The sequence below is a fragment of the Mesoplodon densirostris genome, chromosome 13, assembly GCF_025265405.1.
Source record: "Mesoplodon densirostris isolate mMesDen1 chromosome 13, mMesDen1 primary haplotype, whole genome shotgun sequence".
Lineage (NCBI taxonomy): Eukaryota > Metazoa > Chordata > Mammalia > Artiodactyla > Ziphiidae > Mesoplodon > Mesoplodon densirostris.
In genome coordinates this window covers 91,501,735-91,525,890 of record NC_082673.1, presented here as the reverse complement: position 1 = coordinate 91,525,890, position 24,156 = coordinate 91,501,735, and the positions used below count along the sequence as shown (strand labels likewise).

Here is a 24,156-nt window from a genome sequence, read left to right as displayed (position 1 = left end):
CATTCAACCACACTCCCAATCAGAGAGGAGCAAAATGAAGGAAGTAGCATTTTAAATCCTTGAGCAAAAACATGGCAGGACAATGATGCCAAGGCGGCAGGGACCCCGCCCGCTGTGTGCCCTTGCGGGTATCGCGCAGCCTCTTGGAGGTGCCGTCTGTGAAGCTGTAAGATGTCCCTGGAGTGTTGTTGAGTGCAGGCTCCCGAGAGGTCACCCAGACACCTGGGACGGGAGGGACGTGGGGTAAGAAGCCCTAACCACTGGACCAGGAGGGCCCTGCCCGTGAGGGAGACGGCACGGTGCTCGAGGGACTGATCTGGCCCCCGTGTGTGTGTCCCATTGCCTGTGGCTAAAGGCCGTGAAGACTGCAGAGGAGGAGGCTCACAGCAGTGTTTTGAGCACAGACTGAGCAGCCTGAGTGCCCACTAGGACAGGGAAGAATCCATTAGGGCGTCCCACTGGGTGCTGCAGTTAGAAGAAACAGGCAGCAGCCACAGCCCCAGGAGCCCTTCACACTGTCTGCGCAGTTTCTTCACATCTTAGAAACATGGGTTTAAGGGCCCTTAGTCTGCTCTGCCGGACACAAGAGGGGCACAGGTAAGTGGAAACCCAGGTAGGGAAACCCTTTGGCCTACTTGGGGATCCACAGAGCCTGCTCTGAGGAGACAACCCCACAGGCAGGCTGGGTAGGAGGCCATGCCAGGCAGACAGAGCAGCGGAGCCCTGACCCTGGTCACAGGCTGAGCCCTGACGCTGGTCCCACTCTGAGCCCTGAGCCTGGTCCCACTCTGAGCTCTGATGCTGGTCACAGGCTGAGCCCTGACGCTGGTCCCACTCTGAGCCCTGACCCTGGTCACAGGCTGAGCCCTGAGCCTGGTCGCATGTTGATCTCTGATGAGGCTCCTGGAGAAACAGAGAGAGGGATGTAGACCTCTTATCAGGGAGGCATCCTAAGCAGAGCAGCCCAGACACTGGCTGGGGCACATTCCTCCTCACCCTAAGTAGGTAGCAACTTGGCAGAAAGGTTCAGCCTGTGTCTCCCCAGCAGGGGTCACGCAGAAACTCTAGGAGGAACTAATGCCCAAGGGCCAGGCATGTTCCGGAAGGAAAGAACAGGTGGGGGCCCTGGGTCTGAGGGCAGGAGGGCGGTGGGCCAGGCACAGCAAAGGAAGTGGGCTCAACCCGAGGAGGAACCTCGGCTGCGCGTGTGGTGTCTGCACCACCAGGACCAGCTGCGCCCAGCATCAAGCCTGGCAGCCTGGTGAAGAGCAGAATCAGACACGCCCGGCTGCTGACTTGGCTTTTGCCCAGCCCCCCCTGGATGACCAGCCTGTCAGCTCACTGCTAGAGCCTCCCATCCTGCATCCAAAATCCAGGCAGTAGTACTGGGTACCATCGCTGGCTGTAGTGAGGAAAATAAGATCCAGCAGGCGGAGTGTCTGACACATTCTGGGTGTTAAGGAAGGCGAGGTGTCCCCCGACCCAGTGCCCAGGGGGACATAGGCCCTCCCAGACTCGGGGTCAAAGACCAGATGCCAAATGGAGCTGATGCCCGGAGGCTAGAAAAGGCCGTGGGGTGGCGGCGGGGCGAGGCAGGCGGTCCCAAGACAGAACTTCAACCACGAGAGGCAGGGGTGGGGAGGGCACCCCTGGTGCAGGAAGAGCGGGGGCGGAGTCTGGGGAGTGAGATCTGGAGCCTTCGGTAGAAGATGGACGGTCGAACTGGGGAGTGAGATCTGGAGCCTTCGGTAGAAGACGGAGGGTCGAACTGGGGAGTGAGATCTGGAGCCTTCGGTAGAAGACGGACGGTCGAACTGGGGAGTGAGATCTGGAGCCTTCGGTAGAAGACGGACGGTCGAACTGGGGAGTGAGATCTGGAGCCTTCGGTAGAAGACGGAGGGTCGAACTGGGGAGTGAGATCTGGAGCCTTCGGTAGAAGACGGAGGGTCGAACTGGGGAGTGAGATCTGGAGCCTTCGGTAGAAGATGGACGGTCGAACGAGGCCGCAGCAGAGCCCCGAGTGCGCCTGCGCGCAGCCCTGTCAACAACCCGCCCCTACGCTCCCAGCGAGTGTTCCGGCAGCATGGGGCCTGGAGGAGGGGGTGACAGGGTCACAGGTGGGGCACACCTGGCGAGGCTGAGGTGCAGGCCGCCCTGGGGCGGGGAGGGGGAGCAGTGCCTGGAGCCGCTTGAATCTAGGGCCCAAATCCACATCTCCCCCATCTGAGCCGGGGCAAGGGCCTGCCTGTCCACTTCGTGACCTGCAGTTGGGCCAGGGGAGCCCTGCCTGAGGGGCAGCCCCCTCGGCCCTGATCCAGGTGTGCCTGCCCCTCTGGGGGATGCCAGGATTAGCATCCCAAGACGACCCTGCCCGTTCCCCCTCCCACCATCCAGGGCCTTCCTGTTGACCCAGCACTTTTCCTGTCTTTGTCCCCTTAAGCCTGTGAGCACATTTTGGCTGGTTGTCCTGGCGGCCATTCCCCATCACTGCGTTCCACATGACCACCTCAAAGAAGCTGGGTGCTGGGGCCTGGGGCGCCCTGGGAGGATTCGAACGCGGAACCACTAGACCAGGAATCCACCCTGGAGAAAGGAGTGGGGACCCCAGGCCAGACAGGTGCCTGACTGAGGCAGGAGTCAGGGTGCAGGAGAGCCCTCACCCTCTGCTGCTCCCTTCCAGGTAGCCTGGGGGTCTTCCTCAGGTGCAGGGATGACTCAGGTTGGGGTGGGGGGACAAGGTAGAGAGCCCCACCGAGGGGGTTGCAGAGGCGAGTGAGGAAACCCCAGTCCTAAGAGGGGGTCGTGAGGGTGCGGGGAGGGGCCCAGACTGCGGGAGGTGGAGGCATGAGGGAGGAGCGGGTGTCCAGCTGGAGGCGGGTGGGCTCCAGTGGGCGGGGGGCGGGTCTCCGTACCTCTGCCACCCACGGGAAAACCAGTCCCCTGATCTGCTCGGCTGACCGGTCTGGTGGCTGCAGCGGGTGTTCACCATCCCTGCGCGGCAGGCCCAGGACCGCGCGCTGCAGGGACCAGGCTCTGGGGGACACACGGCTGGTGCTGCTGGCGCTGGCCGCCAGCTGTGAGCTTGGTGAGGGGTGCGGGGCCGCCAGAGGGGCCAGTGCCTGGGGGGTTGGGGGGGACGGAGGGAGAGGAAGAAAGCAGGGAGGCAGAGGAGATGTGGTGTGAGACGGGAGAGGTGGGAGTGGGGTGGGCCAGGCATGGAGGGGCTCTAGGGCGGATGGGGCGCCTGCGACCTGGGCCAGGGTGAGGAGGGGTGTGGCGGGGAGGGGCCTCTCCACAGGGCTGAGACTGGCAGGGGGGTTGGTGACCAAGGCCCTGGGTGCCCGCTGGAGAACAGCCCTTCATCAGCATGAGGCGCCAGAGAAGGGCTTTCCGCTGGGGCGGGCGGGCAGGGTCAGAATCATGCTCCCTGCTCCAGGGCCGTGGTGTGGGGGCAGGTCTCAGGAGGGGACTTGTGTACACCAGGGAGGCCCTGGGGGTTGGGGGAGCAGGAGGTGGAGAAGAGGGAAGCAAACCAGACATACTGGGAGACTCGGGGTCTGAGAGACATCCCAGGCCCTTGGGGGGCCCACACCCAACCAGAAAAGGAGCTCGGTTGGGTGGGCCCTAGCCAGATGGTTCTGCCCATTTCCCAGAGGGGAAAACTGAGGTCATCCTGAGAGACACAGCAAGAGTCAGCGGGGGTGGAGGGGCCTCACTGTGCACACGGGCGGCCCGGGCTGCCATGGTAGGGGTGGGGCACTGGGGCTGGAGGGAAGAGGAGCCTGTGTGCCCTAAGCGCCCCCACCACCCCACCAGCCTGTGCCCTGACCGGCCTGGGCCTCACTGGGCCGTGGCTCTTCTCCCCTCCCTTGTTAAGCTTCCACCAGCGGGCACACCGGGCCCAGCCCGGCCCACCCTGCACACCACATACCTCCTTACCTGATCCCTGATCCCCTCTGCAGCCCTTCAGGTCCTGCATTTTGCTGATGAGGACACCAGGGGTGACCCGCCTGCCCCTGCCAGGCCCTTTACTGCAGGGGCCCCAGTGCCCCCCCAGTGCTCCCAAAGCTGCTTCATCCCTGCCTGGCCTTGGCTCCTCCAGGGGCATTATCGGCCTCAGGCCTCAGGGACCCCAGCTCGAAGCTCTTGAATCTTCCCTGAGTTTTGGTCGGTGGGCGACTGGACCGGGGGTGGAGCTGTCCCCCTCAAACCTGGGCCTTCTGGTCAGAGGGCTTGGGAGGACCGGAGCCTGCCTGACCCATCCCTCTCCACTCCTTCCCCACTGTTGGCCTTGCGATGCTACACCTGTCCTGAGCCCACCAGCGTGTCCAGCTGAGTCACCACGACCTGCAGTGCCCACAGCACCATGTGCAAGACCACGCTCCGCTCCCTGGAGATGGGGCCGTGGGGCCGGGTAGGGCGGGGCCGGGGGCCCAGGGGCGGAGCTGCCTCCAGGCCAGGCAGCCCGTGGGCAGAGAGCAGTTGCCACCTTCGTCAATTCCAGAAAAGGCTTTGGGTCCAAGCAGCCGGGCCTCCCTCCCTCCCTCCCTCCTTCCTCCCTGTCCTTCCTGCAAAGGGAACAATTTCAGCCTGGCTGTGGAGTCGCTGGGGGAGGAGTGGCCTCATCCCGCGGGGCATCCGGAGCAAATCACCACGAGTGCTGCACAACGGACCACTGGCTGGACCTGCCCAGGCCCAGATCATCGCGTGCACCATTTCCTATCTGTGGTCCCACGCCGGAACTTGTCCTGTCTGGCAATGCTCAGCTCAGACACCGAATACGATCCCCCAACCTCCCCTGCCCGCGACCTCTCAGGACCTGCGCAAACACCTCTTACACGAAGAGAAACAGACATTCTGTGCGGGTGCCCAACTGCCCCCCACGTGGCCACTGGCTCAGGACAGGCATGAGGCACGGCCCGTCAGTCCCCAAGGCCCTCAGGCTGCCCGGAAAGGTGGAAAGGGCCGAGGCCCCAGCCGACCACCCTGGCAGCACACCGCTGACCTGCTCCCTGCCTCTCCAGCTCCCCTGCCCCGTCGCTGAACGCCTCCTGCAAACCCAGCTGCTTCCAACTGCCCTTCTTTCCCAGGTCCCGGTGCCGGGCCCTCCTGGGCATGTGGTCAGAGCACGGACACCACCCACACCTCCATCACTCACCTGCCTTACATCCCAGGGGTCCCACTCCCTGCCCTCTTGGAGCAGCCTGCGGAACAGCCCCTATGCTCCCCCTGGCCCCCCCGCATCAAGGCCCACTGACCTCTGACCCCCTGGCACCCACACCCTGCGCAGTGACCCCAGGAGCCTGGGGACCCAGACCCCGAGTCTGGGGCATGACCTCCCAAGTCCCTGTGGAAAACTGCAGACGAGAGGACCAGGGCTGGAGGGGCTTGGGGCAGCTCCTTTCTGGCCTCGACCCCATGTTCTGTGGAATGGGGACAGCATCCCTGCCTGCCAGCGTGGTCCCCAACCTCACCCAACAAGCCCGACAGCCCCCCACGCCAGAAAACACCCCTGGGGGACCAGGGCTTCGGAAACGAGGACTCCCCAGCAAGCTCACGTTTAAGACCCTTTACTCTCGGGCTTTCTTTAAATAAAACAGAAATACCGCAGTGTCCCCACGGTGGCTGTGAGGCAGATGACACTGTGGGGACAGGGGAGGCGTGAGGGGTGTGGCTGTGCTCCCGGCTCCAGCTGGCAGCGGGTCGTGGACTGGCTGGCAAGGGGGCAGTCCTGGGCCCCAGCTGCTCTGGCCTGCCCCGTGGGCCGGAGCGGGCAGCTGCAGGGGCACAGGTGAGCAGGCACCCTGCCCTGGGCAGCCCCTCCCCGCCACGGGAAAGCAGCAACCCCACACCCAGAGCCCTGACCTCTGTCCCCAGCCAGCCAGGGACAAGGCCCACCTGCTTTGCCCTCGGCGCTCCTGGAGGCTCCGGGCCAGTGCCTGCTTCTCTCCAGGCCTCCCTTCCCCAGCTGCAAGGCGGGAGACTGGGCAGGAGTGGGAGCCCTTGGCCGGTGACACCATCAGGGCGCCCCAAGAGCAGCTGCCAGGACAGAGCCACTCAAGCAAAACCAAGAAGACCCTCTCCAGCCTCAGCCCACTGAGGGAAGCAGCTCTGCAAAGGAAGGAAAAAAGTCAACAGCGGGGCAGAAAGTCAGGCAGGGACAGCCCCAGCAGGAGGGCAGACAACTGAGGTGCTGTAGGCCCAGAGAGGGCAGGACACCCCCCCAGCGTCACACAGCACAGTCCCATGGGCACTGAAGGGTGCAGATGGGTGAGGGCACCCAGGCAGAATCCCACGCCCCAATCCCTCCTCAGCAGCAGGCCCCAACTAGGACACCCCCAGCTACGACAGCTCAACCCCTCCACTGGCGCCCCTGTGCCATCTGACCTGCACTGGCCCCAGCACACTCTCCAGGGCCACGAGCCTCTGCTGCAGGACCTGCCCCATCCCAGGAGCCCGGTGGCCAGGCCTCCCTCCTGAGTGCCCTTGGGTCAGTCTCCCTCACCCCTGGTCTGCCAGACTCTGCCCTGGGCCCCGCCTTCCGTCGCTCGCAGCCAGAGGGATCTGCCTTGAAATGCTGCTCGGATCCTTCCCAGCTCCTTGCCATGCCCGAATCAGGCCCCCAGGCCCGCCCAGCCCTGCCTCCAGGACTGCTTCGGCCTCACCCCCACGGCAGCTCGGACTCCAGGCTCTGGTGCTCAGGGCAACTCTAGCCAGTCCCCTGCTCCGGCACTCTCCCCCAACTCGACACACGGACACGGGGCTGCACCTGCTGGGTGGGCCACCCCCAAACCCCGCTGCCTGCATGCCAAGGGCCCTGGGCCTCCCAGTTTGCCCGTCGTCATCATCCTGAGTGCAGAGCTGGTCTGGGTGCCTGTGTCACCCGCACCCCGTGCTCCGCGTGGGATGGGGCGTAGAGGGGCATCAATAATGGGGGCGGGGGAGGGCCTTGAGCGTGTGAAGGGGGCTGGGCCGGTCCCAAGGCCACTCCAGCTCAGAGAGAGCCCAGCCCGGCCAGCCCATTCTGTGCACTCTGCCTCCTGGCAGGCGGGGAAGGGTGGGCAACTGCCCCCAAGTCAAGGCTGGTGGGCAGGGCGGGTAGGCTGTGGTGCTCACTGGTCCTTTACAACATTGCCGAGCCCGCTCTCGGCCCGGAGCAGCTGGCTGCTGGCCTCGTTGTAGGCGATCCAGTGCTGCAGGTCGGCTGGCAGCTCAGGGGGCTCCACCTGCAGGGGAAGACGAGGGTGAGACTCCCACCAGCCACCCGCTGCCGTGGGGACCAGCAGGGCCGGGGGTTGGGGGGACAGCCAGGCTGCTGCCTTCACACCTCTGGACCTCGGCTCACACGGTTCCCCAGCCCCAGCCCCTCCCAGGCGCCCGCAGTGCGGGCTCCTCCCCATCCAGCTCTCAGGGCACCACGCCCCTCACCAGGCCTGTGTCTCCCCCGCTCTCAGGGCACCACGCCCCTCACCAGGCCTGTCTCCCCCACTGGGTCGCGACTAAGCCCACTGCACATTCCCAGGTCCGGGGCAAACGCCTCTGAGGCCGGCTGGTTGGAGGGGGCGGCAGGAGACGGGAGACCCAGAGCGGCCAGGGGCAGGGCAGGGGATGGAGGGGCAGAAGCGGCGTCGGAGCGGCTCTGCCGGGAGAGCCCAGGACAGGGCCAGGCCTGAGGCCCCCTCTCAGCGCGCCAACAGGAGCTGGACGCCACCTCCCAGCTCAGCACCGCGTTCCTGCGCCCTCCTGCTCAGCCACACCAGCCGCCTCCCTGCAAACTCGGCCACCATTTTGTCACGGGGCAAGGGGCTGGGCCAGGCTGGAGGGGTCCGAGGACTTGCGGGACTCTCAGGGATGAGGGTGAATGCCCACCCACCTCAGGGCACCAGGGAGGCTGGGCAGAGGTGCTCAGAGCCGGGTCACAGGGTAAGTCTGGGCAGAGCTGGGCCTGGCTCTGCTCAACGTCCAGGCCTGGCTCTTGGAAGTATCCTCCTCCCAGCCCAGCTGGAATCACCAGATCCAGACTTGGCTGTAGCCCAGCCCTCCCTGCAAGGCCGTGCTGCACCACACCAGCCTTTCAGCATGCAGATCTCTGGGCACTGGGCTCAGCCTGTTCCACACTAAACCCAGGACTGCACCCGGGACCCTCCCGACCCAGGGGATCAGGCTGGGTGACCCCTGGCTATCTGTGGCTGAGTGTCCTCGCCTGCCATGGTATGGGCACCCCCCCGCCTCTCATGTGGGTCTCACCCATCAGCCCCCGCCTGACCCCCCTCCCCTGCAGGACAGTGGCCCTGGCTCCCTCTCCTCCACCTTCTGCTCGCAGCTCTCAGCCCGTCGATTTAAAGCCTCGATGGCCATCCTTCCCAGCCTCCTGACGCGTGAAGGGACATACAGAGCACCTCTGTGGGTGAGGGGTGGGAGGCATCCCGGCCCTTTGGGGGCGTCCCTGACTCAGAGAGACAGAACACCAGGGGACTGGCCTGTGGCCCACTGTGCAGCCTCAAGCGGTTCGCATTGCCCCCGAGGCTCAGCTTCCCCACCTCCATATAAAGGAAGGGCCTCTTGTCACTAACGTGCGGCTGTGTCCCTCCTCTGCTCCTGTCCAGGGCCAGAGAGGGCAGCACCCTGCCTGAGGGCACCTAGGGGCCCAGCGGGCCCTGGCTTTGCCATGGAGGCTCCAAGCATGTTTTTAGGAACGTGCCTGCAGCAGGAGCCTGCCCTGGCAACCAGCACCGCAGCAGCATCCCCAGGGCCCACGGGCCATGATGCAGCAGCAGGCTGTGCTGGGAGGAGCAGGCCCTGGGGAGGGGCCTTGAGCCCCAGGCAGGTGCTGCAGGCTTCTTTTCTCCAACTGGAAAAGGCAGAAGGGCTTGCAGCTCTATAGGGCTCAGGGCTCACCCCTAACCCAGGTGATGGTGACCCAGCCCCTCAGGTCTAAGCTGGGTGAAGGGGGTCTCAGGTCCTTGAGAACTCCCAGCAACCTCCTCTCACTAACGCCCCAGCCCCCATCTCCCCACCCCAGCCCCACCCAGCTTCCATGCTACATTCAGAACCAAGGACCAGTGAGGCCGGCTTCGCACTCCAAGCCACACTTAGACTCTTTGGGAGACGCCTGGTCTGGCCTTCCCTGTTCTGGAAAAGGCGTAGCGTGGGGCAGGGAGCCTTGAGGGGTTAATAAGGGATGGCAGGAGGGGAGCATGCTGAGTCCGACTACGGAGAGTTGATGAGGGAACCCTGAGAGGTCCCAAGAAGAATGGCATCAGTGAAGAAGGCCCTGGGTCCAAAGAAAAGGGCTGGAGCGGTACTCGGCCGGACAGGGGCACCCAAAAGGGGTAGGCGGCAGGCCTTCCCCAGGGGCGGGGGGCAGGGACCAGGAGTCCTCAGGGTCCAGCGGGAGGAGTGCGCTCGGGGCGGGGTACGCTTACCCTGCGCTTGCACAGGTGCTGCACGACGCGCTCCGGCGAGGTGCCCAGCACGTGCTGGCGGGAGCGCAGCAGCGCGCATACGAAGCCGTCGCGCAGGCTGATGAAGCGCGCCTCCAAGTAGAAGGCGCGGTCGTCCCAGCCCAGCAGGCGGGTGCGCACCTCGAACGGCTCGAGCAGACGCAGCGAGCGGCGGTAGCGCGCGCACGAAGCGGCCAGCACGGCGCGCGCCCCGAGCGCGCGCAGAGCCCCGAGCACGCCGCAGCGGGCCAGGTGCGCGGCGCGCGCCACGTCGGCCTCGCGCAGGTAGCGCGCGTTGTTCATGTGCAGCAGCAGGTCCAAGTCCGAAGGCAGCACGCGGCCCGAGTAGCTCTGCTCAGCCAGCAGGTCACGGACGCGGGGCTGCAGCAGGCGCGCGCGCAGTACGGCGCACGGCACGCGCACCAGGTACCAGCCGTCCAGCAGCGCGAAGTAGGCGAGCGCCAGGGCCAGTACCGCCATGAGCAGCCCCAGCATCGCGGCGGCGGCGGCAGCGGCGGGCGCAGGGGTGCTGCGGAGCCCTCGGCGCTGGTGCCGACAGTGAGCGCGGCGTTGCAGCCCTGATGCCCCAGCTCTGCCGGCCAGCCTGGGAACCGTTGAGCGCAGCGCGGCCGGAGCGAACCATCTCGCGAGGCTGGCAAAGGGGGGAGACGCGCCGGAGGCCTGCGCGGAGCCCCGCCCCCCGCCCCGGGCCCCCCCTCCCCGCTCTCAGTGGTCCGTCCCACCCCGGCAGCCCGCGCCACTTTTGCTTTCCCCGGAGCGGGCGGGGCACAGGGCGGCGCGCCGAGCACCACAGCGGCATCTGGCGGTGACGCCCCGCGCTGCAGGCGCAGGAGCGTTCCGGGTGTTCCGCAGCGTTGCCCGCCCTCTGGGAGCGCGAGCACCTCGCGCCTTTCCCTGGCTCTTGAAGACTTGGAGTGACCCCGGAGATTCCGCCTCTGATCTGGGAGGGTCAGAGTCTCCAGCACTTCCCCGGCCTAGGCTGTGGAATTTGGCAGGACACAGGGACATAGGCCAGTCCCTAGCGGCGCTGCTTGGAGGCTGCTGGAAACCGACCCTCCTCCACTCCAGAACCATCAGGGGCTGGCTCCCCACTTTCGCAGGGCGACAGCCCCATATGCGGCGGGTTCAGGGAGTATCTCAGTCTGCCCCCAATACACCTTTTCAGTCTCAGCCTGTAACCTCATTACCCCTCCCCCCACATTCACCCCTGCCTCCCCAAAGGTCCTGATAACCGCAACCTCATTTCCAAGCATTCCCACCCTTTGCATTTTTTGAAGAGGGAGCAAATAACGTCCTGGATGGAGAGGGAGGAGTCAGTAAATGTAAATGACTCAGCAATCGATTCAAAGGCCTTGCCTTAGGCACTTGGGACGCCTGGCCTGGCGGACTGCCACGCACAGTAGGCGTCCTGTCCCTCTTTTCTGCGAGGCCGGGAGGGAAGGCCCAGAGAAGGCCCGGCCGGCCTCCAGGCCTCTCCAACGACGGCGTTTGCCAGTGACCCCGGAGGCCGCCTCCTTAGGTCAGTACTGGAGTCCCGGGATGGGTGGGTTTAAGGAGTGATTGCTGAGGTCCCGAGGCTCTGAGAACGCATCTGACAGCAGCTGGACTGAGGCAACTGGGCTTTCATTCAGTCCACACCCAGCCTGGGCTCGGGTGGCGGGGTTCTTGAAAGCCCCTGAAGAAGGAGATTCTGGGGTAGTCCTGTTCCACAGTCCACGCTGGGGCTGGGCGGCCTCCCATGCCACGTTCACTGTCAGGGCAGAGGCTGAGTTTTTTGCTTTTCTGGCTTTGCTTCTGGGGCCAGCAGCTGGGCAGAGTGGGGTCTGGGTTTTCCTGGGTCCCTGGATCTGCTTGGATACTCCCAGGGACAGGGAACTCGTTTCCTATCAGGGCAGGCCCAGCTGCCCTAGGAAGCCCTGGAGGTAAGAAGGCCCTTCCCGCACATTGCTCACACGTGTCCCTGTAATGCTCTCCCTGCCCTGGCTTGGCTCTGAGCTGTCTGTCCGGGGGTGAGCTAGCTTCTCAGGGCGAATAGAAGAATGACATGTTCTTGGAGCCCCGCTTGGCTGCTCCTCTGAGAACACAGCCTCCTTGTCACCCACCTTGTCCCGTCCCCCCAGGGGAGGGCCCCAAAGCTAGAGACCTGGTTCTGGAGATGTCAGTGAAGTTTGGTGAATGAGAATCCAGCTGGGAGCTTATGAGACCCCTGCCGCCATCGCCCCACCCACCTGGCTTCCTTCTGAGCTTCTGCTCTCCAGGAGGCCACCCAACACCACACACACACACACACACACACACACACACACACACACACACACACACACACACACACACACACACACACACACACACACACACACACACACACACACACACACACACACACACACACACACACACACACACACACACGCTGTTGTCTCTGCCAGGGGACCCTCCCTGCCCCATCTACCCCTTTCCTGAATCCCGGACTGGGCTAGATCCCCAGAGCCCTGGTCTCACTCCACTTTTACTCACAGATATGATCCGTAGGCAGGGGGTGCTCTCTCCCTGCTGGACCTTGAGACCAGGAGGCCAGGGCCTGGTCTGTCTCGTTGATTGCCAAATCCCAGGGCCAGCGGGATGCCCGGTGCACCGAGGGCGCTCAAAACGTGAATGCTGTAAGAACCAGCGCCTTCTCTGCCCCCCCTCCCCCCACGATCGGGCCGCTTCAGTCCCACACAGTGGACGCAGGCATCTTGTGATGGGTCACTGGCAGTTTATTGGGAGGCTGGAAGGAGTCCTGGGCGCGGAACCTTGATCCCTTCCCGCGGCCCTGGCTTGGAGTATCCAGCAGGGTGGAGGAGCAGCAGCGGAGGGGTACTTCTGGGTCCCCTTGGTTCCTCAAGGACTCTCGTGTCTGGGTAGCACCGGGCGTCACCGCCAGAGGCAGGCCCGCAGCCTAAGTTCTAGCGGCTGCCTGCTTGGATTCGAGGCTCCAGACCCCAGAGGAGCAGGGGCTCAGGATGCCGCCCGGCAAAACAGGAGCAGCAGTGCGAGTGGCCGGAACGCGGCGGGCAGCCCCTGGACCGGGACCCAACCTCGGCCCCGCCCCGGCCCCGCCCAGCCCCGCCCCCAGAGTCGCCCCCGGACCCCGGCAGTGCTCCGCGCGGGGCACGGATCCTGCAGGCAGCATCTCTGCGGGCCCTTTTGGCCCAGCCTGTCCACGTCCGAGGGCTCGCATGGGTCCGCGCACGCCGTGGTCACCACCACAGTGCCACGAAGGGCTAGCCTGCGGGCGGGCCAGAAGCAGGGTCGCGAGGGCGCAGACCTGTTTGTCCGCAGTGCGAGCTGCGGGGCCGGCCCATCGCGGACCTGAAACTCAGTTCCGTAAAAAGGGGCGGTCTCCCTAACAGAGGGTAGCTCTACCGCAGCCCTGGGGGAGACCGACTCGATTACTCCTGTGCTGGGGTTCTTTTCTGGGTGCTGTCTGCCCAGGGCGAGTCCCCGAGCCAGCGTCCCTGGAGAGGCAGGCCTGGGCCCCCAGGGCATGTGCTGACATTCAGGCAGCGGGCCACGGTGGTGGTCCAAGCATTGGGCACAGGCGAACTGCTCACCTGAGGGCTGCCCCAACACCCCACAGCTTTTGTGGGGTGGATGGATGGGATCCCAGCTCTGCGCCCTGCAGCTGTGGGCGCTTGGGCAAGAACTCTGCATCTCTTCTGACTCAGGAAGGGCCCCCTGGGGTACTCCAGGACTGCACAGCACCTACTGGAGACCCACTCTCCTTCCCATCTAGCTTGACTCCCTGCTGCAGCTGGAGTCCAGTGGGGAGGGTGGGGACATCCCCAGGGAGCCAGACCAGTCATCAACCTCAGCCCCGGAGGGGCCGGAGAGACGGTCCGGCGGAGCCAGAGTCCTCAGGGGACTGGGTGTGGCTGGGAGCTGGGGCCAGGGCGGGAGATGCCCACTCAGGGGCCTGATTTGGGGTGGGCAAGAGCCCTCTGTGACCCCAGGTCAGCTCCTTCACCTCTCTGAGCCTCTTTCTACCGGGGTTGGAATGCAGCCTCACCAGTTCTAACTGTGTGATCCTGGGCAAGTTGCCTCACCTCTCTCTGCCTCGGCTTCCTCCTCTGCACGGCCCTGCCCCCAAGGGGGGAGGAATGAATGGATGACTGCGTGGGAGGCGGCAGAGGAGTGCCGGCCCGTGGTGAGCGCGACGCCGTGTCTGCTCTTGTCGTCACCTATTACTATAGATGCAGACAGACCAGGGCAGTATCTCTCCCACGGAAGATGCTCAGCAAGTGGCATCTTAAAAACAGAAACACGTCGGTCTGTCTGGAGGGTCACCTCAGCCACCACAGGGTGTCTAGTCCTTACCAAGGAGAGATAGAGGTTTAAAAAAAAAGCGGTTTCCTGAAGAGAGTGTGACCAGGTGTGTAAACTCACAGGATGCTCCTTATTCTTGCACGAGAAGCCTCACCATGAGGGTGAAAATGGGGACGGATACCATCCTAGGGCTTGGGGAGAGGGTTCTGCGCTTCCTCTTTCTTGCTTTCCCATAGTTTCTGACGATGAAATGGTGTGGGGTGGAGCAGGTGGGGATCCCAGTCCAGACCCTGCATTGGGCCGGCTCAGGGACCCTGGGCTGCCCCTGCAGGTGGCCCCCATTCTGTCCTCACCCTTGGAGAGGCAGGGCCCCCGTCAGCCCTCCATCCTGCGGGAGGGGGAGACTTCTGCCCCGAGGTGCTGGGTCGGGAGCGGAGGCTGCTGCGCCTCCCGGGGCCTGTCCCTGTTCTGGAGGCTCAAGGCTGCGTGACCTCAGGGACGGCTCGGGAGGCGAGAGGAGGTCCCGGGTTACAGGGCATGGGGAGCGTGGTCAGGCCTCCCACCCGCCGTCTCTCTCCTCTCATGTTGACCCAAAGAATTCAAACCACTGGGGCCCAGGGCACCTCACCTCCATGAGCCTCAGCCCCAGGGCGGAGCATCCCTCCACAGGGAGGCGCTAAGGTGAGGGTTGTCATGGGCTGTGAGTGCGGGGACCTCTGGTCTCCTCTGCCCTCCCGACGTCACCACCCGCAACACTGGGCTGCCTGGGGCTCCCTGTGCCCTGGCCTGGACTCTGGTGAGCGTGACCCCACCCCACCTGCTGCTGTGCCAGCCTAGAGGGTCTCTCCAGTACCCGGGTTCTAATCCTGCCTAATCCACCACCCAGCGCCTGGTGTGGGCTGGAAGCACCATCCTGTGCAGGCAGGTCTCACCCAGGGCCCGGCCCTCCCTGAGCCCTGGCGCCCGAGGGCAGGGGCTAGCTGGGTTTTCAAAAGAACTTTCCCAGGTATGAAAAAGGCCAGGCAGGGGCCGTGTGCCCTGGGACTCCCCCAGGCCTCACAGTTAGTTACCCTGGAAGGAGCCCCATGCATGCGATGGGACTGTCCTAGAGAAGGGAGGGGCCCGCGGTCTGGGTTGGGGAACTGGCTCAGCACTGGAGACCCTCTTGTACAGTCTGAATTTTTTGCTCTGGGTGTGAAGCCCTTACAACAAACAAAATAAGAAATTGGAGAAACAGACAGAGGTGCTGTCCTCAAGCTGAAGGGGGAGGATGGGGCAGGGGTTCTGGCGGCCTCATGCAGCAGCAGCAGCCCCTCCCACCCAGAAATGTCTCCATGCCTTGAAGTCTCTGGGTCAGTCCTCACAGCAGAGATGGGTCCCAGTGAGCATCTGAGGCTCAGAGAGGTTGAGCAACATGTGCGAGGCCACACAGCAAGAGCCAGGAGGTCCCAGGGACGTGGCCTTGCAGCGATGTCCTCCCTTCCAGGAGTCAGACATTTGCTCCTGCCCTGGCTGGAGCCAAGGGCACAGCCACAGCCACAGACGTGGCCCCAGGTGGCAACCCTTCACAGCCCTGGATCCCAACCTTGACCTCAGTCTGCGGGCATGCAAGGACAGGCTCTCTGCAACCAAGCCCATGGGCCTTTATTAAGGGCCTACTGTGTGCTGGGGTTGATGCCCCAGGACCCCTATGAACATGGGGAGCTGGTCACCCCTCCAAGCTTCATCTCTTGGGGCTCCCAGGACCTCACACCCCTGACCCTAATTCTACTCGGAACGTTTCCTCTCAGCCTTTTCGGGACCCTCCTGAGAGCCTGCTTCATGCTGTGTGCGGGGGACACCACGGGCAGGACCTGGCTCAGCTCGTGGAGGGGGCAGGCAGGGAAGGCTTCCTGGAGGGAGAGGTGCCTGAATGAAGGTTAAGGGGTGGGTCGGAATATTGGGAAGGGGTCTGATGGGCCATCTGCACGCTGTTCCACATCACAGAGCGCAGCCTGCTGGGCAGTGGGAGCTGGGCAGGAGTCCTGGAGGGAGCCAGGGAGGGCTGGAAAGGGCAGAGGGGCATCGCCCGACCTGAGTTAGGGTTCAAAAGGGGCCATGACTGGACTGGGTGTGTGTGAGGAGTGCCCCCCGGGCCCCTGGGCACCACTGCCCAGCATGGGACACAACAGGGTCCTCCTGGATCCTACAGCTGCCCGGGGCCCCAGAACAGCAGCACGCCAAGAGTGGCGAGCAGCGTCAGGGTGACAATGGCCGGCTGCGGGGCGTGGGCCCCGGTGGCGTTGCACAGGTCAGTAGAGCAGCATGTGACGTTTTTCTCTCCCAGGTTGTAGTTCTCTGAGCCCTCCACACAGTGCGAGCTGCAGCCCTTGCTGATGTAGATCAGGACATCAACAGCACCTGGGCGAGGCATGGGGACCACTGGGCGAGGGCCGGGCCCTGGATACTCACCCACCAAATATAGATGGGAAGCTGAGCATCTATGTTTATGTGTGGACAGGAGAACAAGTGGGCAGGTGGACAGGTGGACAGGTGGATGAAGAGTTCAGCTCAGAGGCCTAATCCCAGGCCCTTTGAACCCCCGCCCGTGGAGGGAAGGTGCAGGGGGCAGGGCAGGGGCACAGGGAGGCCCGCGGGCCCAGCAGGGCCACTTACGGATGCGCTCAGTCCGGCATTGGGTCTCAGAGTGGCTGCAGTTCTGCACATGCTGGCAGTCCTTGTTGCTGACCTCGGCCTGGCAGGAGTAACACTGCAGGGCGGTGCCTGCAAGGTGGGGGTGGGGTGGAGCTCAGAGGCTGCCCAGCCTGCCCTGCCATGCTGCGGGGGTATGGGGGGAACCTCTTTTTCTCACAGGACACACAGAGTAGAGAGCACCGTCTGGTGCACAAGAGCCACAAACTGGGGGCCCCTCACAGGGAGGGCGCCACACCCACCCCCTTGCTTGTCAGGCCCTGTTACGATGCCCATGCTCCTGAGAGGGACGCACACCAGGCAGGTAAGGGCAGGATGGACAGGACCCTTCACACTCCCTCTCAGCATCCCCCTCCCCCCGACCCAGAGCTGTGAGCCCGTAGGTGCACCCCTGGCCCGGCCCTGCTCTGTCCCTGGGGGCAATGGCCCCAGCTGTCATGATGATTAGGTCTCCTCTGGGTAAAACAATGATGAAGCTGGGATCCACGTCACCCCAGTGCCAACACGTTCCCCGCGGCCAGCCTGTGCTCGGGCACCACACACGCCGGCCGACCCGTGTGTTCTCGCGGGCACCACCATGATCCCTGCTTTCCAGAAGAGGGAGCTGAGGCTCTGAGAGCTTTGCTGCTCATCCGGGGCCCTGGGCCGGGAGAGTCCCCACCAGGCCCGAGTCCAGACTGGAGCAGTGCAGGCCCTCAGCCTAGCCCTGCTGCTCCCGTCAGAAGCCGGGGCTGGGCCTGGGGAGACGGATCCGGTCACTCGTCCCTCCGTCCCTCTGTGGCCCTTCTTCACGTGAGGCTCTTTGCCCCTGTGCCCCCCGCCCACCCCACAGGCTCTCTGTGCATCCCTCCAGCAGTCAGGCTGGCCCCACGGCGCTAGAGGAGAGACCCCCGTGCTGCCCGGCCTGCTCCCGCCTCGGGGGACAGCTAGGAGATGAGCCGGTATCCTGGCCGCACTAACAGCTGCCCCAGGGGGAGCTGGGTGGGGTCAAGGCCCCTTCTCCCCGCCTCTGCGTCGTGTCCTTCCGCCCAGCCTGCCCACCCCCCTTCCTCTCTTCCCCTCTGGCCTTCCTTGATCATCCCTCCCGCCCCCCGCCCCGGCCCTGCTCCCCCCATCCTGCCCCGTGGCCCCCTGCGGTCTCACCTGGCTGCAGGGCCAAGACAGCGGCTAGCAGGACAAGGAGGACAGCCTTCATGGTGGCGGGCGGGCAGCGGGGAGCAGACCTCGGGCGGCTTTATATGTCCCTGCTGGCTGGGGCGGGGGGGGTGGCTGCCCACGGTCAACACCAGTGGCTTCCTGGCCGCAGGGCCCCGGGGCAGGGCAGGTCCCAATCTCCAGCCCCCGCCGGGCTGCACCCTCCCGCTCCCTTTGGCCTTCTTTCTGCTTCGGGCAGGGGGGCAGGGGCCATTTCTCAGCCACCCCAGGACGAGGCCCCAGACCACATCTCCACCACCTCAGAGGGGCATTGAGGCCAGAGAAAGGAGACCGTATTCCCCAGATTCAGTCACTCCTTCTGTCTTTGAGCCCAGGTTGAGGGCCCCTCCCTCGGCCCCACTGTGCTCTGTGTGGGAGCCATGCTGACCCCTGTGGCTGAGTCCCACTGGGGTGACAGGCCTTGACCAGAAGGCACAATCAGCAGGAAGGAAATGTGGGCTGCAGAGAGGGGGCCTGGTGGGGACCTTCTGGGGAGGCTGTCAGGGCACAGGGGTGTGGAGCACAGCGTACGGGCCGGAGCTGCGGGCCGCACCCTCGTGACCTTACTCAATACCCCACCACACCGTGGCACTTTAGCTGCATGAGAGTCCAGGAAGTGCCGTGTCAGCGGCCTCTGCGGGACGAGGAGGTGACAAGAGCTTGGCACTGGGCTAGACATTCTCCATCCAGACCCAGGCCCCCTCTCCTCCCTGTTTGTGTCCTGGGTCCCATAAGGATCCTATAAAGGCTTCCACTGGCCAAGACCTGAGGGTGAGAGGCTCAGCAGTCAGGCCACCTGTTCTGCCACACCTGACGCCTGGGCCACCATGGCAGCAGCTGCATCCATGTCACCAGCCAGCTCCAGCCAGCCTCTGGGACTGGCCCTTCCTGTCATTCCTCTGCACAGGGGAGGGCCAGTGGCTCCCGGCTGCTGTTGCCCTGGGGGCCATGAGTGGTCCCTGTTGCCCTCTCAACCTGACCCTCCCTTTGTGCCCGGTCTCCCTGGGACCTCTTGGAAGGTCGGCCAGGTGGTGGCAGGCACAGGCTGCACCCACTGCCTCCTGGCCCCAGGGTGTGTCTGGGGGCAACGAGCTCCTCCCATAGCGGGAGAGGGCCTTTCATTTCCTCAGATCTTCCCGGCCCTGTGGATGGCCTCGTGGAGCACATCTCACTCCCCTCCTTGATTTACACCCCAGAAAAAGGCCCAGGGCACGTCAGGGGTGGAAAGGATGTTGCCAGGCGCAGCAGCACTAGGGGAAGGGGCTCCCTGGGCCGCGGGGAAGGCCGAGGGGCAGTGGATGCCTCGCAGTGGGGGGCAGCCGGGAGCAGGGTGACAGGGCGGCGTGGGCCAGGGGTGCCCTGAGACCCAGCGCTCCCGGGATTCACAGCACTCCTGGGGTGTACCCCGACCCCAGCCCCCCGAGTCCCCCCAGGCCGGGCTCTGTCCCTTGGAGCCTGGGGCCCAGAGAGGGAGGAACTTGCTCAAGGTCACACAGAGGTGAGCGTGTCCCCTGCACCGGCGCACCTTCCTTGCCCACGCCACACGCCTGGTACTTTCTCTCTGAACACGCCCCCCCGCCCCCCGCCCCCTCAGCTCAGCTGCCTCACGTGGGAAGTAAAATGTTTGTGCCTTCACTGTTCCCTTGTGGGGCTGCCCGTCTGCGCCCCTCCCCCACCCCAGTTCACTGGGAGCTGCGGTGCCCTGGGCTGGGGCCTTTCTTATCTGTTTCATGTTCAAGGCACCCAGCACCTAGCACCAGCCTGGAGCACTCATTCTTCAAATATTGACAGTTGCCCCTGTGTTCGTTGATGTGATTTGATATGAAGTGGTTACTGTAAGGCAGTGGTTCTCAGATGGGGGCGTTTCCGTGGCCCAGGGAACGTTTGGCGGGGCCTGAAGACATTTTCAGTTGCCCTAACGGGGGTGCTCCTGGGGTCCGGGGGTGCAGGCCGAGAATGCCGCTCCACACCCTGCCGTGCACAGCACAGCACCACAGAGTCCTCGGCTGACGCAGGCAGGACCGCCTGGAGCCCCAGCGATGGCGCTGCTTTGCTGGGGTTGGGACCCGCCACTCTCCCTTACGACTTTTCCCTTTGGGTGGGAATCTCTGTCCTCAGCCTGTCCCACTGCTGTGTTTTGGAGGCACGTAATTTGGTTGCACAGATTCACAGCCAGAGAGGAATTTGCCGGGATGAATCATACCTGGACTCGGCCAGTGTCTATGTAGAGAGGGTCTGGAGGAGACTTTGGGCTTTAGGGGTTAGTGTGGACCCTGTAATGAGTTAAGACTCCTGGGCTTATTGGGATGACGGGAATGCACCGTGCATGTGAGAAGGACATGAATTTTGAGGGCCAAGGGCGCAGTGCTATAGGCTGAACTGTGCCCTCCCCTAATTCATATGTTGAAGCCCTAACCCCCAACCTGATGGTTTTCAGAGAGGGGGCCTCAGGGTTGGACGAGGTCATGAGGTTGGGGCCCTCACGATGGGATTCGGTGACCTGAGAAGATGTGGCACCAGCTCTCTCTCTGCCCCGCGAGGATACAGTGTGAGAGAGCTACCTGCAAGCCAGGAACAGAGTCCCCACCAGAACGTGCCCACCCAGGAACCCTGATCGCAGACTGCCGGGCTCCAGAACTGGGAGAGAAACAAATTCTCTTGTTTATGTCACCCAGACTTTGGTATTTTGTTAGCCCAAGCTGACCAAGATAGATCACCTAATGGACATGACTCAAATATAGAAGACCACGGCTGTGAGGCCCTGTGGAGTTATTAAATTCCACTCCTAATCACAGTTTGAGCTCAGACCTGGGCCCCAAACTGAGCTCTCACTGGGGTCAACGTCTAAGCCCCGACCCTGGGCCCGTGCTGAGCCCCATGCCGTCACGCATGCACCGGGCACGCAGTGAGCCTGAATTGAGCCTGGATCCTTTGGTGGGACCCAGCTTTCCGGGAAGGCCTGTGGGGCTGTGACTCCCTGCAGTCCCTCATACAGGACTGGGGTCGAGGTGTGGCTTCGATGTGACTTGCCCTTAGCCCCCTTCCTTACCTCTGCTCTGCGGCCACCTCCTAGGACTCCAGATTTTCCTGTTCTCTCTTGGCCCTCCACCTGCCCGCCCAGACCGGTTGGGTTCCCGGGAAATCCTGCCTGTTCACATAGCTCAGGGATTTCCCTGATCCTGCCAGTGTGAAGCCGGGGCTGCTAGGACTGGTGCTGGGGCTGGGCACTGGGGGGAGGCGGGCTGTGTAGGGTAGACCCACCTCACAGGGGTTCCTTACCAACGGGCCACGGCCACCTCCTGGGGCTGCCACGTGGTTCCACACTTTCACGGACATCAGTTTTGGATGAATTCATTATTTTATGCACAATTAATTTAAAAAAATAAAGATGGGGTATTACTGCAAAACCGCAACTGAATTCTCTTCCACATTTGTAGACATTTTCCTTTAGAAAAGTGCATGTGCATCACCAGGAGGGTAACTGGTGCACTGCCAGACCCCTGATAGACTGGGGAGAGAGTCCTCAGTGCCGGGCTCCCCATTATAGGTTCTCAGAATTAAAGCCGTGTCTTGCAAGCTCCAACTCTGTGAGGGTGCCTCTGTGTGTGTGTGAGAACTGCATGTAGGAGCGACCGTGTAGAATGCATGTGTGAGGGTGTGTTCCTGGGTGAACAGTGCATGTGGAGGGCGTGTGTAAATGCATGTCCCACAGCTGAGTGTGCATGCGGGGCACTGAGACCCCATCCACCTGATCGGTGCGCCAGCCCCACACCGTCCGTCCTGGGCTCAGGGGTCTCTGTCCCCAGAGAGCCCTGGTAGCAGAGGTGCCCCTCCTGTGTGTTCCCGAGTCCTCAGGGCCTCGGTGCCTCTTAGGACTGAGCCCCTAGCTGGCCCCCCTTCTCCTGTCCACTCCTCCCTCCCCGAGTGAAGTCGGGGAGCCAGGAGCTCCGGCCACACCCCCAGCCCCCAAGTAAAGTCCCCTCTGCTGTGAGAAACCCTCGCCCTGGCTCTCGGGGGACCGGACATCTCTCCACCCGAGGGTCTGGAACCTGGGCTGGGTGCCCAGCGTGGCCCAGGCCAAGGGCCATGGGCAGAGGGACCACAGCACTCAGAGCCCCATGGGCTTGGAAGACAGTGAGAGCAGGACCTCGCCAGGCCTGGTGGCCCAGGAGGACCTTTCTGGGGCACGTGGGATGCCATGGGAAGGGGCGGTGAGGGGGCGTCCGCTCAGCCAGACCGTCTCCAAGGCCTTTGGGCTGTGGACAGTCTGGCCTGGTGGGGGGCCTGACCCTGTGCATTGGGGGGATACTTGGGGGAGGGGCCCTCCATACCAGGCTTCATGTGACACCAGGGGGTGGTCTTCCTTCTCCTTGTCTCTTCCCGATCCCTTCCTCTCTGCCGTAGTGGACTCAGTCCTGGAAACGAGGCCCGAGGCTCCCAGCGTGATCGCGGGAGCATCGGCCCCAGCAGGTTCTAGGGGGCGCAAGAGATCCGGTGCCCACCAGGTGGCAGCAGAGTGCCATGCGGGGATGAAGGCGGCCTTCCTGGGGTCAACCTCACCATCCCCGGAGACCCCGCTGGCTAAGGGCCCTCCAGTCCGCCGGGGGCAAGGGCAGAAGCCAGGGCCAGGGGAGGCAACAGCGGGTTCAGGGCGGCCTGGGGGGAGTGAGCAGAGGCCAGACGCTGCCTGGACGTGGAGGGCAGAGCGTGGGGGTGGGGGGACAGAGAGTCAGGGACGACTCCGCGTTTTTGGCCGGGGCGATGGAGACATGGAGCTGCCACTCACTGCGGTGGGTGGTGTGAAGCTGGAGCCCGGCCGGGGGAGGGGTGCGAGCCCAGGTGTAGAAATTCCGGCTCGAGGGTTAGAAGGCTACGTACGTCGGTCGGGACGCTGGGTAGGGCACAGGCGGCTAGAGTTTGCAGGCGGGGTCCTGGCAGGAGGCATACATTTGGGAGCTGCCTGCCTTTGCTGGTAGGCACAGCACGAGACTGGAGGAGATCCCAGGAGGGAGCGTGGACAGAGAGGAGAGAGCCGAGGGGTGAAGCTGGCCCGCTGGGAATCAGCAGGGGAGGGTGAGGAAGGAGGGCCAGGGGTGGTCGCGTCCTGGGAGCCAAGGGAAGAAGGTGAACGAAGAGGGAGAGAACTATGAAAATCTGTCCTAGTGCCCTGTTGCTGCTGCAACAGATGACCATAAACTGGGCTTAAAACAACACACATTTGTCATCTTACAGTTCTGGAGGTCAGAAGTCTGACGCCAGCCTCACGGAGCTAAAAATCAAGGTGTCCACAGAGCTGGTTCCTTCTGCAGGCTCTTTTCCGGCTCCTGCAGGCTCTGCATTCCTTGGCTGGTGGCCCCTTCCTCCATCTTCTAGGCGCACACTCCATCCTGCATCTGCTGTCACATCTTCTTTTCTCCCTCTGCCTGCATCCTCACATCCTTCTCCGGCTCTGTGCCTCTTTCCTCCCTCTTATGAGGACCCTGTGATGACACCGGGTCCATCCTCATAATCGGGATAATCTCCCATCTCAAAAATCGTAACTCAATTGCATCTGCAAAGTCCCTGATGCCCTGATGTCATCAGTCCCTGATGCCATGTGAGGTGACCCAGTCACAGGTTCTGGGGATTCGAGCTTGGACGTCCTCTGCCCCTCATTCAAAATACGTTCACCCCGTCCGAAGATCCCCCAAATCTCAACTCATTACAGCATCAACTCAAGTCTGAATCTCATCCAGGTCTCCCCAGCTCAGAAGTTTCAAATCTCATCACCCAAATCATCTAAATTAGGGGTGGATGAGGCCAGGGAGGAGGAAAACAGCGTTGGCCGGTGGACTTCGCAAAGGGAGGGGCTCAAGCACTGCCTTCCTCCATCAGGAACGTCCCCACCCGAGGCCTCCCGGCCGGGGGCGCCGGGCCCACCCTGCCCTGCTGCCACCCCTGCCCAAGACAAGAGCCCCCGCCTTTTCGGCTCAGAGATGCACCCATCTCCGAACCCGAGCCTACGGTCACCGCGCGCCCGCCGCCACCCGCGGAGCCACAGAAACGCCGAGTCCCCCGGGCCGCCTAGAGCGTCCCGGAAGTGGCTGGGGGAAGGCGGAGCGGCGCGGACCGGCGGGGGGCGGGGGCGCTTCCGGCCGGCGGTGGCGGCTCCGGGTCCGCAGGTGAGTGGGGTCCAGGCCTGCGGGGGGGGCCGGGCGGGCCGCTGGGGCAGGGGCCGAGCTGCTGGTGTGGAGCCTCCCCCGGGCCCCCGAAGCCGAGCTGGTCTCTCTGCAGCCTCCCTCCGAGCCTGGCCGGGGCTTCCCCCCGAGTAAGGACCAGCCCCCGAGGTCCCTTCGCCAGGAAGGAGCCGGCCTGAGACCTGGCTGCTTTCTTTTCTTTTTGGTTTTTGCCTTTCTGCCCCAGACGTGGCCCCCGGCGTTAGAAACGCTATCAAAACAAGCCTCTCCCCTAACCCGAGCCGTCCCCCTGCTTCGGGCTGCCCATGGCCCCGCACCTGCGC

The 24,156-nt window shown here is 63.8% G+C and overlaps 2 protein-coding genes across 4 annotated transcripts; both read right to left on the bottom strand.

The window, feature by feature from the left end:
• Nucleotides 1–5,623: 5,623 nt before the first annotated feature.
• THEM6 (thioesterase superfamily member 6) lies at nt 5,624–10,035 on the bottom strand. Its single transcript, XM_060116127.1, has 2 exons — nt 9,426–10,035; nt 5,624–7,226 (listed from the first exon to the last, which is right to left on the bottom strand). The coding sequence occupies exons 1-2, from the start codon at nt 9,936–9,938 to the stop codon at nt 7,113–7,115; spliced, it is 627 nt and encodes a 208-aa protein (XP_059972110.1). The 5' UTR covers nt 9,939–10,035; the 3' UTR covers nt 5,624–7,112.
• A 5,254-nt stretch (nt 10,036–15,289) lies between these two features.
• On the bottom strand, nt 15,290–23,652 carry PSCA (prostate stem cell antigen). 3 transcript variants are annotated; one of them, XM_060116394.1, is made up of 4 exons: nt 22,888–23,652; nt 21,989–22,761; nt 16,428–16,535; nt 15,290–16,172 (listed from the first exon to the last, which is right to left on the bottom strand). In XM_060116394.1, the coding sequence occupies exons 2-4, from the start codon at nt 22,113–22,115 to the stop codon at nt 15,958–15,960; spliced, it is 450 nt and encodes a 149-aa protein (XP_059972377.1). In that variant the 5' UTR covers nt 22,116–22,761; nt 22,888–23,652; the 3' UTR covers nt 15,290–15,957. The 3 variants fall into 3 exon arrangements, with proteins under 3 accessions (XP_059972377.1, XP_059972376.1, XP_059972378.1); XM_060116393.1 differs by having other exon boundaries at nt 21,989–23,652; XM_060116395.1 differs by lacking the exons at nt 21,989–22,761; nt 22,888–23,652 and adding an exon at nt 17,607–19,149.
• Between the last annotated feature and the right edge of the window lie 504 nt (nt 23,653–24,156).

Bases quoted from the DNA above. Each gene is read 5' to 3' on its own strand.
- THEM6 (XM_060116127.1), bottom strand. From the start codon at position 9,938: ATGCTGGGGCTGCTCATGGCGGTACTGGCCCTGGCGCTCGCCTACTTC. The intron at 7,227-9,425 runs GTAAGCGTACCC...CTTCCCCTGCAG, and splicing joins AGCACCTGTGCAAGCGCAGG to GTGGAGCCCCCTGAGCTGCC.
- PSCA (XM_060116393.1), bottom strand. From the start codon at position 22,115: ATGCTCCCGCGATCACGCTGGGAGCCTCGGGCCTCGTTTCCAGGACTG. The intron at 16,536-21,988 runs GTATGGAGGGCC...CCCACCTTGCAG, and splicing joins CTGGTGTCACATGAAGCCTG to GCACCGCCCTGCAGTGTTAC. The intron at 16,173-16,427 runs GTAAGTGGCCCT...TGCCTCGCCCAG, and splicing joins ATGCCGGACTGAGCGCATCC to GTGCTGTTGATGTCCTGATC.